At 28.3% G+C, this 13,390-nt stretch overlaps 1 protein-coding gene across 1 annotated transcript in view; it reads left to right on the top strand.

The window, feature by feature from the left end:
- Positions 1-11,363, top strand: part of LOC129960510 (MFS-type transporter SLC18B1-like) — a 107,022-nt gene extending 95,659 nt beyond the window's left edge. Inside the window, exons 12-14 of the mRNA XM_056073986.1 lie at positions 3,557-3,631; positions 5,580-5,673; positions 11,058-11,363. Of these exons, the coding sequence (XP_055929961.1) occupies positions 3,557-3,631; positions 5,580-5,673; positions 11,058-11,153 (265 nt within the window). The 3' untranslated portion in view covers positions 11,154-11,363. The remainder of the gene's footprint in view (positions 1-3,556; positions 3,632-5,579; positions 5,674-11,057) is intronic.
- The last annotated feature ends 2,027 nt before the right edge of the window (positions 11,364-13,390 follow it).

Here is a 13,390-nt window from a genome sequence, read left to right as displayed (position 1 = left end):
AATGGATCCCGAAAACAGTTCTTCGCCTAAAATAATGATGGAGATCATCATAATAGAAACACGAAGGAAATGACATTAAACACGCATAGGTTTTAAAAGGTTCGACAAGATATATTTGGAAACTAACTGTATTGTACATTTTTTTTTTTCTGCACAGAGATGGTAGTTTTTTATAAGTCCATATCCCAAATGGATCTTTTTTTTCTCGCATAAATTTCGCCAATATTTGCTTTTGTCCCACTCTTTACTATTATTATTATTAATAATATTAGTAAAAATACAGATAGATAAGATAAAAATTGTAATTCACACTTTGAAAAAATGTATCGAGTATTTATATTAAACGATTTTTTCCCCATTTATCATTAATTAGCGTTTAGTTTTATGTGTTTATACTTTTTAATATGAATGTGTACTTGGGGAAGAGGGGCGATAGATGCTCACTAATAGATTTTTGAACTAAATGGAGCAGTGAAACTTCTATGGATTGAAATTGGGTAGAAAATAGAAAGAATTTAAGATGCTCTGATATTCTTCAAAATAGAATTTGTTAATATTAATGATAATTATAAGTTGATACTACTGGCTGTGATGCTGTATCATTAATCTCAATTAAATAGCCATGAAAGTAATCCTAATGTACTTAAAAATATGTGAAATATATGCTTTATCATAAATGGTTCATGCAAATAAATGTCCTCCCTGGAACACAAAGAGTAAATAAGAATTAAATGTTAATATTTCAGTTGTAAATCAGATACTACTATTTCATTTCATTCATTTTATTTCCACATCTTTCAGATGTAATACATATACTGATCTTTCAGATGTAAAAATTTTAATGAAAGTCGAATTAATTCGGTTCATCTTCTGAATAACATTACTGTTCTGATAGTTCTACTTTTTTATTACTTTTTTGGGAGGGGCTTTGAAATCCCCCTCCTTCCTGGCTACATTTCTTATGCTTTTTATTTACTCTAAATTCTGGCAAAATTATAACGTTACTTTGGTGTATATCATATGCCTTTAAAAATATAGCTTGCACATAAAAAGCATATGATATATTTATTATAAGTAGCCCTTCAAATCGCTTCAAAATAGAATATCTATCTAACAAATTATGAGCATTATATAATCCCTACTCAGAGAAAATAAATGTTGAGCCAGTGTCTGCTTCTACATCCATACAGCAATTTAGAACACGTTTTCATTCATCACGGCACCTATTCTCTGATGCATGAATTTGGTGTGTTTGGATGAACAAACGTGAAGGTCATTTTGACATTGACCCATGAGCAAAACTGAAGCATTGATATTATTCTAATTTTATTAGGAAGTATTTACAAGTAATGCATTACAGCGTTACTTTATTGAGCAAACAGCTGTTGTCACAGATTTGAAAGTACTAACCGTTTCAGAAAGCAAACATGTAAGGTAAACTAATATTTTTGATAAATCACACGTTCACGCTCTGTTTAAGTTGATGCGATCAGTAAAGTAAACAAAGGCGGATTTTTTTTTTTTTTTTTTTTTTTTTTTTACATTAGGCAGCTGTTTTCACCTACATTACGATTGCATCTTGGTATTATCATTTTTAATCAATTTCTCGGTATTGAAGTTTGCTTTCATTTAAATACATTTAACAGTTAAATGCCTTTTCTGATCCTTTATTAATAAGGTGCTGAGATTGCTTGAAAAAAAAAACCCTGTTGCTCAGATATTAGGTCAGGTAAGGTTGATAATTTTAAATTAATTAGCGAGCTCAATTATTAACAATTTAAAACAAATTTTATTAGTACATCAGGACATTCACATTTCATTTTTACAAAATTTAAAAAAAAAGTATTTTTGACTATGAGAGAAAAAAAGGCATTAATTTATATAAATTCTATATTCAGTATTTTACCCTCTATTATTGTTGCAGTCCAATAATTTTTATTTAACAATTATAAAAGACGAGAAAAGTAAGCCTAAATATGAAACATTCATAGATGACAAAAGTGATTAATGTGCAAAATTGAATTCACCTCTGAAATTATTAAATCTGTATATTTAATTTAGAGCAAATGAGATAAAATTAATCAAGTAAAATAAACAAATTTAATTTAAAATGAAATTTTAATGCATTTATCGCTGGCTATTTAGTATGTATTTAGCTATCTTGAATAGTTTTTTAGTGTCTTTATACTAAATAATTGCCAATCTCCATCGAATAAATTTGAATTTAAATATAAGTAGATACTTATGTTGCAAATTTTGAGTATAAAGAATTTGAATTATGTCTTAAATTTCTCTAACCTTTCTAGTTTTTTAAAGACAATGAAGGTGAAAATTATTTATAATTTTAATTTCTTTATTTTTATTTTTTATTTTTTACGAGGTAGTAATGATAAGACTCAATTTTCAACGATAGAAATTTCGGGCTTAAAAGTTAAAAGGGGAAGCTACAAACAAAACACCACCGGCTAGCAACAGAGATGGAAATCGGAAGACTGGAACACGTGGATCTAAAAACACGTTTGACTCTATTTTTAAAGATAAAAATAAATCACGTTGCCGATAAAATAAATCCTATATATTTGAAACCACTACTCAGACTTCTTTTGGCACACTTTCTTCTTGTCCTTCAAAACGTTTCAAAAGCCTCCCCGGTGAGGTTATTGCTCTTGTCCTTCCTTCCCTCTGCGGGAGAAAGTGAATTTATTATTTTTATTTTTTCGTTAAGAAGTGTGCAGGTACAGGTAATATTCAACCACAATATTTCGACGAATTTCCTCGTGTTAGACCGCCTTGAGTCCAACAACACCTATTTTCGGAATTATAATTGTTTGTCTGTTGGTGAAAATGATGCCTCAAATCATTTTTGTCAAGATAAAGGAAATTCGGTACCTGTTCTTTATACCTAATTTGAAGATTTCTGTCAAAATTTGAAGGAAACCTTATACAGAAGAGTCAATTTGTCTATCTGTCCTAGTATACTTGAATATGATAATTTAATTAAAAACGCATGGACCTAGATGTATGAAATTTAGTCTAAAGTTTTACCATCAAAATTACAGATCTATATCAAATTTTTGCCCAATTGGTGTTAAAGAAGACACCAAAAATCCATACTCAGTTTTCGTCATTTCTATGAAACACGAAAACGCCATATTGTGTTAGTATATGGGAAAATCGAGAGCAAAACATCCTTGCTGATTTTTTAATGTGGAGTCTATAATCGAATTATCTTACTTTTTCAAAATGTATTCTTAAATAATTTAAATTATTTGTGCAGTATTAATTAATATATTTGGTCAAAGGAAGAACCAAAAAGAAAATATTGAAAAAGGAGAAGGGGCAAAAAAAAGGGGGGGGAGGAGGGGGGGAGAGAAGAAAATCATTTGGTTACAAATAAGGAAAGACAGTATTAACAAAACAAAAAAAAAATTGAAATAAAATAAAATAAAACAAAATTTTAATAATATTTTGTTTTGTTTTTTTTCGTTGAGAAATGAAAACTTTTATAAAGATGTTATTTTAACATTCAGTTTTTACATATGTATGTATGTTTCAGATCAAGACAGAGCCTTAATGGGACCCAAGAACCCCTTCTCATCCCCACAATGTTTTGTTTTGGAGCTTTATTAGGGTAAGTATTAATGACTGTATGATTGTCGAAATATGAAAACGATGAAACGTCAACGATTTTCCCCAACGATTTTTTCCAACGATATATATATATATATATATATATATATATATATATATATATATATATATATATATATATATATATATATATATATTAAATATCAGTTTGCGTTAAAATGATTATTTAAATGTATTTTTAAAATTATTTTTAAAAATTTATTTGAAAAAGTAGTTCTTTTAAATATAATTCACAGTTACTTTATATGTGATTTTTATTATTTTTTCTTAATTGAAATAAAACCAAATTAGAATTCTGTCAGAAGTAAGTAGAAGAACTAGAATGACATTTCCAAATACACTTAAAAACATTATATTTTCAAATAAACAATGTATTTGAAAAAATTATACTTTTCAACAATTTCGCTCATTTCTCCTACATTTTAGGAGTTTAAAATTATTTAATTACATTTTTTATAAATATTTTGTAGAATTAAAGAATGTAGAACAAAGTGTATTAAAAGCTAAAATTCAAATTGCGCATCCTTTTTACTAATTGTTTATATATTTCTTTTTATAAACATGGGAAGATATTTTTTAAAATTTTTGTCACTCTATTTCAATAAGTATAAATTTTTAACAAAAAAATGCAACAATATTATATTTTCAGAAGAAAATTTAAATCTATTTACCTCATTCATTCCATAATGATTCTATGACTATCAACAATAATTTAATTCTTGAAGATAATTATCACTGCATTATTTTCGAGTTAATCAAAAGTAAATAATTCTTTCGATTCTTATTTGAAGATGGATTTTCTTAATTCTTTTCGAATACATTTTTGTTCATAGATAATTCACATACTTTTGTTAGACACTAGGAACATTTTTCAGTTCATAAAAAAACAAGCTGTCACATTTATCATTTTAATAAGAATTTTCTGTAAGCTACAATAGAGAAATTTGATAATATACTGTTGTTGCTTTGCAGAATGTTTAATATATAGAGTGTCCACTCTTGTTCGTGGCCCCGATTATAATTTCTAAATCATTAAAGATAGGCATATACTTCCATTAAGAAAACTCCTTTGAATGAAATAACGAATAACTTTTTTATGTTGCTTGAACAATTTAATACTTTAATATGGAGTCAAATAATTTTCTTGTGTTTTTCAATGCTGATAAAAAATCATAGAATCTAAATTTTTTCATTTCCCTCGGTTATATTATTCTTATATTATATTACTTCGTCAAGAATATGTTAAATATTCTTGGTGAAGTAATATATTAAACTAAAAAGCTCTATACTTCTATAGCCCAAACTGATCCTCTATGAAGCTTTGAATACCACTCTTTTAGATTATATTAAACTATTTCAAAGGCTGATTCAAAGAATATTATAAAATCCATGGATTCTGTCTCCTAGAAGCAAATCTAAGCCTAAATTGATCTAAAATTTAAAAAAATCAAAGCTTCGGGATTCAGGCAATGGTTTTTAAAAAAGCGAAACATTTTTTGATTAAAAGAATGTACTTCACTTCAGCAAACAATATTGGCTGTTAGTGTATCGAGGATATTTTTCTAAATATGAAAAACAGAACCGGAAAAATGAATAAAAAGGCAAATTTCATAATTATTTCAACAGTACATTTATTCTCTCAAATAACATAAAAATATTTTTTTACTTCACTCAAAGTATTTTTGCAACTGAAAATAGATGCCTGTTTAACGATTTAGAAGCTAATTATTGCGCCACGAATCGAATAGACACCCTAAATATTTATAAAAAATTATTCTGTTGAAAGAACACTTAAAATTATTTTTCTTAATCTTAAATTTTTTTATGTTCAAGCTATTAAATTTTTAGCAACATTTTTTTTTTTTAGTATTAGCAGTCTGAAATTTTCTTCTTTTGAATTCATTAGTTATAGCCAATGTCTTTTGCAGTTGTTTTTCAGGTTCCTTCATTGCAGGCTTTGCATACTACTACTTAGATATGGGAGAAGCAATATATGTTTTGCTTGCACTTGAAGTTGTTACTGTAAGTAATGAATGCATAGAAAAGCATAAATATAATCGATTTTAAATAAATATGATAGACTCTTAGTCTTTCGAAGGCATCAAATCAAAAGACTGCCGCATTAGAAGAAGTTCATTTAAAAAAAAATGCCTACTTACCGCACAAAATATTACATAATATACGAAATTATATAAAGTAATAAAATATAAGGAAAATTCAGAATCATATTTTCCTGTGTTAAATATAGAATGTACAATTATTAATTGCACTTGCATCAAAATTAAATTTGTTTGTTAAGTCCTTTGATCTAAAAATTGTATATTTGTATAGTAAATTATAAAAAACCGTTCATATGTTACCTACACCAGGTTATGAAAAATTAATTGGAGAAGAAAAGGTTTGTAAAGTGAAAAAATAGTGTTTATGGCTTACCACAATTGGGTAGAAATTGATACATAACTATAAAAAAGGTGAATTAGGAAAGTTTTGATTAATGTTGTTGCCTTCTGACTATTGTGTTTTCCTTACGAAAAAAATGGCCCAAATTACCTTATTTTCTGCATGTGTGTAAATGTTTTAGCTATTTTCTGTAATAATTATGAAATGTGTCACGAAATTGTTACCAAGATTAAAAATGATTTGAAATGCTTGGTAATAAAACTTAGATTTTTAGATATGAAAATAGTAAAACATGAATCAGTTTGTAGGAATTTGAATGCTTCGATTCATCATTATTTATTCTGTTTCAATTTCTGAACTTTATAAAGACATGATATAAATTATAAATTTATTGTCTGAACTAGAATGTGAACAATATATAAATGATGCAGTAGCCTTAAACCCGTATAGTCAAGCAGCAATTCAGTGAATTAAATGCACTAGGTTTTTGAATAAATCAAGAAATATGAATATACGTTTTCATTTTGTGAAAAATTTATTGGAAGACAATGTAATTACATTCGAATATATTCAAACTAAAATATTAACCCTCTGACTGCGTAATTCTTTAAAATCACTATTTAAATGCGATGTTTGCAAATAAGTTCAAATATTTTTCAAAGAAAGTGAACTGATACTTTATCTTACACGATAATAATATAATATAATAAACATTTGTAATCATAAAAATACACGCTCTAAACTGCGAAAAACGAGGGATGCAACAGAAAATGAACTGATTGCCAACCCGCGTAAATCGCGGGATACGCAGCTGGAGGGTTAATTGTAAGTTTTCTTACAATGGCTGCTAATGATGAAGAACTAAAATATTTCGCTAATTTCATAATTTTTGTATTTTTATGTGTATTTATATTTTGTATGTTAAGAATTAGAATTATTTGAAAAATATAACACTTATTATAGGGGTGAGTTGGGATAAAGCGAGCGAACTATTTCTTTCCAATATATACAGATAGAATATTTATTTATTTGATAACGCTACCATCGTCCCTCGTTCCAATCAATTCTCTCTCTTCGTCCGTGCGAGAACTCGAAGACAATAGCTGTGATTTTCATAACATTTTCTTTCAAAACTTCTTAGTTTTTCTTAACGCTAATTTGGTTAAAAGCATTAAGGAGGCGAATCGTTCTTGACTGATGTTAAATGTCAAAGTTGAAAATAATAACATTTTATTATTATTTTCAACTTTGAGAAAGATCTTTCTAAAGTTGAGTCGGCAATTGATAAGGCTAATATAATTTTCCAGAAAAAAAAATTAGATGTAATTCAAATGAGTTATTTTATTTTTAAATAAATATTGTACTATTTGTGGTATTGAGAAAGACAAAACTCGAAGATAAATGTGATTTCATTCCTTCTTTACGAAAGTTGAAAAATCGTCTTCAGTCCTTTAGTAAAAAATCTTATAAGGTTTCAGATTTGCAAAAAAATTCTAATCTTTTCTTGACATTCAATTAAGACTAGAACTATACAATTGGGGCTAACTGTATGCCAGAAGAATGAGATTAAATGCATTACCAACACTGCTTCTAAAATGAAATGCGCAGAAATTGCGGGATAATATTCAAATGTAGAAATATTTAGTGGCAGATTCCGGGCTCGGTAGCTACTTAGGAAGGAATGGGAGGGACCAAAGACAGGTTAATTAAAAAATGTAATTAACTTCATTTTAAAATGAATGTTAAAAAATTCAAATCCTATACATTATAAAATGGTAGGAATAATGGTAGGAATATAATGATATATTAATTATTCATTTAACTTATATTATCTTCCACTTCATAGTCCTGTAAAATAATAATTTTGGTATTATATTTTTTGGAGTTCATTATTACTTTATAATCTATCATGATAATTAGATGCTTCCATTTGCTTATTTGACAAAATCACTAATTAATAGTTAAGGTTAATTTTTAAGAATTTGTAACTATTTCCATGGTTATATATATCAAAAATAAATAAGAAAAATTACATCTGCGTTATCAAAGTTACTAAAATAAAAAAAAAAAAAATTAACCTGTTGATGTAGGCCTGTTCAAAGCCGCAAAATGTCTAAATTCGTTACAGACGTTTCCGCATTTTTTTTAAAGCATTTCTTCCCCCAATATCATTTAGTGTCGAGGGCCTTGAGTGATTCAATCTTTTGCCCTTGATTTGGGTTGCAGGGTCGGCTTTCAGCCGATTAAATCAGTTGCCTCTAATTGGCCCCAGCGCTTAAGGAAACTCGCCCAAAAATGATGTTGACTCACAACTCAGTTCAGTAGTGTTACTAGAGTTACATTAAGTAAACTGAATGCTTTGCATGTATTTTCAGAGAGTGCAAAATTGAATTAAAGAATTTAAGAGTTTGATTTTTTTTTTTACTTATATTGTAGCATATAACATATATAATAAAGGGGGGCAGTCTTCAATAAATTCAACCTCGAAACTTTGACGAATCTCCACTTTCTAGACCTCAATCAGTAAGGGGAAAAAATGCTATATTTGAAATTAAGTCAGTCTAATGCGAAACCCAAGAGCAACGCATGAAATTTGTTTGTGGTGATAATAACAAAATTTCCTATTTTGATTAAATTTTAAATGAAATCCGAATGCTGGTAAATCTGCTTGTTTGAGCGAATGGATGATAACTCAAAACGAAAAGAATTAGAAAGATTAAATTATGCATATAGTTTATTATCTAGTCGTACATTTGTCTCATATTTTGAACCAAATGTGTGAAAGAGTTCACTGACTGTCTGTCAGTCTGTTTATGGGCATGTGAAAACTTACTGAAAATGCAACATCTTAGATAAATGAAATGTGTTATGTTTGCTGATTACAAAAATTCTAATTTTGCATAGAATTTTGTTTCCTAATGAGTGAAAAGAATCGCTCGTACGTTTCTCTTAATTATACTAGCATATAATGCATCATATTGTGGAAAGTCGAGAGGAGTACAAACCCATTTTTTTTTCATTAATTCCAAATCTTTAGATTCTTAAAATATATATAAATTGTTAACTAAAATTTCTTCTTTCGAATCGGGATCCACTCCTCTTAAAGCTGGTCTTCTTGAGTTGACCCTGGGGTTAACGTCATGCTATCATGCTATTTTTTAGTGATTTTTTTTCCAAATCTTACATGACTTAGATATGGTCTACTGCTTATCAAATAGAAGCGAAGTCTATTTTGATAATATAATATTGTTTAAATATCTTCATACCACTGAAGATCCAACTTTTTATATAGTATACAAAATCTGATCTTGGGATCTAAGTTTGATTGTATAATAGTACAGTCGGATCATAATAAAAAATTCTAGTATTGATTACAATAAAGACCTGTCCCACCTTTAATGGATATGCGGTGTTATAAAAAGTTCAGAATGCACCAGACAATAATACAAAAGCTATAAACCACACAAGTAGACATCTCGTGCGGCGGATCTTCAGAAGAGGGGTCGGTCCTTTCACCTTCGATGGGACCGTTAATCAGCTGTAAAATTCTTACTGTGCTGTGTTATGTACTTTCTACTTTCTTACTCAAGCGGCAAGTTCTCATCGAGTTATCTCCCTCTCGCGGCTCCCCCCCCCCCCCCCGTTGAGTATTCACGTTTTTAAAGAGGAAATATCTGGAAAACCAAGCTTCACTAGGCATTTTTTTTTTTTTTTTTTTTTTTTTTTTTTGTAAAATTCTGTTTTTTTAGAGGATATATTTAGATACGAATCACATACTGATTACATATGAATATTTTTTCAATCTTGCCTACATATGAACTGGTCATTTAAATAAAAATAAAAAAATCATGAATGCAGTTAGTTTAACATGTTAATCGAAGCAATTTGCTATATTACAGTATTCATTTAACAGTTCATCTATCATTACTTATATTTTTGAACTTACACTCAGCTTAACCATGGTGAAATCGGATACGAGATGGCGCTATGTGATATTATCAGCATGAGAGCAGATAGAAAAAAATAAAGCAAAAAGCGGGACTCGAACCGCGGATCCGTAACACACACATCATTCATGTTGTTCTGACCACTTTACTGTACTTCGAAGTCGAACTTAAATATATTTATCTAATAGTTAGTGACAAAAAAATTGTGTGAAACTCGCGTTTTTTCTGGAAAGACACTTATGTAGATAAATTTAAAAAGCAAAACCTTATCTAAGTGCAAAATTTGATCCAAATCATTACAGCCGTTTCCGAGATACACGAAATAAATAAATAAATACAAGAATTGCTCGTTTAAAATAATAAGATACTTTCTTGACTATTCCTATTATCGAAAGTTCAAAATTGTTATCTAAAGTTCAAGTATTTATCCGCCAATAGTAAAATTTCATAATAATAATTTATAATCCATGGAGTTTAATCAATTAACTTAAGTATTTGAAATTGTTAAGATGTTAACTACAATGGTATAATATTATAACTTTCAGACCATATATGTTAATAGGAAACTAATCTACGAATGTCGTATCTTCTCAGATACTAGATTAGATCAGGAATCAACGCATGAGATTATGGATTTCAAGTTTACTATTGAAAATTAATGAGTGTAGTTTATCATTAAAATTATTAAATTAAAAATTGGAACAAATTGGAATCCATCTAACAAGACATTATTAATAATTCAATAATGAATTTAAAAATATGCCATAAGAATTTTTTTCTTTCATATTTTGCGAAAATTGCTGCACCTAATAATGCACAATTGGGACTTTGTTTTTTATTTAATAACCGTGTCAATTTAAAATTCCAGAAGAGAAATATATTTAACTTCCTACATAAAGTAGTTTTTAGCAGAAAAAAAAATTTGAAGCAAATTTCCAATCTGTTGCATGCATTTTGTCTTTTACATATTTTATGTATTGATCGTGTAGTATTTTATATTCTATTGCATTTCTAAATTAATCTTTCAGATTGTATCAATTAAAATTATTTTCTTTGTAGGTTGCTGTGTCTTTTGTTTTTGCCTTCAAACGTAATTACAGATCTCCAAGAAATTTGGCTGCATCTGATGAACGACATCCCATATTGGAATCATAAGTCCCCATCACCTACGCTGCCTGAAATAACAGCTAAACAGAGACTTCATCGTGGTGCATACTTTCATCGAATTGTACTGCGCGTGATAACTTCATAATATATCGAGTATTCTTTTGTCTTCAAATATAGACTTTTAAGGACAAAATTATTTCTTTTACATCATTGTTTTGGCTTATGGTAATATGTTTTACATATTAGGAAATAAAATTAATCGAATATTCTTCATTCTATTTGTCAGTTTTTATTTTTCAAAAAACCCTCCTGAAGTGCATTATTAAATACATATCTTCTCATCTCTTCTTATCCAGATTTAATAGCTATTAGAAAATGCTCATAATGGGTGGATATTTTTTGATTTTGTGTTAAAATCACAGGCTGAATACGTATTATCGAATGGCATGTGATACTATATGATGACAACTGAAGTACTTCAAAATATGATCAATTCCTTTCGCCACAGACACGTCATGAGATTTTAATGGCCAATTGGGCTGGGGCAAATTTCACAAAACACAATCGAAAATGCGCGTAGCATGTTTAAATATCCATAAAATTTGTACAGTATTAACAAAATGTTTTTGAAAATTTGTTGTTTTCTTTCTAACACTGTACTGGTTAGTCACTGCCAGATGGGGTTAAAATTTCTGGATAAAACACGCGTATTTAATCTTCTTTCTGGCTTTTCAAAAGATGCTATAGCAAATTTAGAATACATCGAAGACAAGCAAATTGCTTTCAAAGTCGAGGCAAGTTAATTTTTAGTAATTTTTTAAATTTCGAATGGAACTTAAAATTGTGTTTGAAATCATGCAAGTCTTTTAATCTATATTGGCGGGGAAAAAAGGTAAAGTACATTTTTTAATTAGAAGCCAGATTTATTAATTAAATAATTCTTTTCATCATAATTAAAGTTAAGACATGAAATATTTTGATTTATTTTGTTATCAAATTAAATGTACATTTTATTTTAAATCTACCATATAGTAGATGAATAAATTTATAAAATGAGCATCAAATGCTTAATTAGCTTGATGTTCATTTTTTATTTGAGTTCTTGGGGGCAAATCTTGCGATGTTGAATCTTCTTCATTTGAAATTTTTTATATGCTAAATAACATGCCAACAAATGGTTCCAAATTTTCTGGTTCCTTTTTCAATGTACTAGATATATTCAATTTTAGAGAAGCTCATTAATCGTGCATTCATTTTCATCCTCGTTTACAAAATTGCAATAAATCTTTTGTGAATAAGGTCGACGCTCCTTTTCAAGAATTTTGAGAAGGATTTTGAACCAAAATTGGATTTTTATAGCTACTTATATCTAATTATTTTGTGTAACATAGTATCAACTATTTTAAACTTGTATATGACGGTCGTTTCTTTATATTGATATCTATTATTACGTCTAACCGAAAGTTTAATTTAGAAACCTTTAATTTTACACAAAAAGCAAGAATATACCTCCAGTAGGAAAACTTTATCACACAAGTTGTTTTTTCTACGATTATAACCCATTCGTCTTGTGGAAAATCATATCTGTTGTTGCTTACTTATGATCACAATAAGCTGTATGCTTACTTAAGATTCAGAATACCTTTAGCGTCCTTTAGACGGTTTATAAGCTCTTTTATTTAAATCAAAAATGTTTGTTTTGGCTTGTAGTCAAAGCAATAATATAATTTATATCGGTAAGTTTTCTGGGAATTGTACTAAGTATCTAATTACAGCCATAGGAAGTATTACAATATCTTACATTTGATTGATTAATTGAGCTTAAAATCCGAGAAACTTATTTGAAAACACTGTAAACTAGAAGTGGATGAACTCAATCATCTGTGGATTTAGCACTGAAATTTTAAGAACAGATTATTTGAAATATCTTGCTTCTTATTTAAACTAGAATCTTCGGTAAATAATGTGCGTTTACAAAAAAAAAAAAAAAAAAAAAAGTCTAACGACGCATTTTTTTTTTCATGCAGGAAAAAAAAGATCAGATCACTTAGGAAATAAATAAATCAGAAAAATATGCTGAAAGCCCAAAGCAATACCTGATAAATTAAAATTAAATTAAATACCTGACCGCAAGCACACCTGATAAATTCTTATATTTATTCATGAATGGATACGAAACTGAGGGGAAAATTCACATTTAAATTATAAAATTCAGAGAAGACAGGAGACGACTTTCCATTCTTCTCTGAAGATTGCTCTTAAATGTCGATATTCAATTGACCTTT

Source organism: Argiope bruennichi, chromosome X2 (assembly GCF_947563725.1).
Source record: "Argiope bruennichi chromosome X2, qqArgBrue1.1, whole genome shotgun sequence".
Lineage (NCBI taxonomy): Eukaryota > Metazoa > Arthropoda > Arachnida > Araneae > Araneidae > Argiope > Argiope bruennichi.
This window is presented reverse-complemented; position numbering and strand designations above follow the sequence as displayed.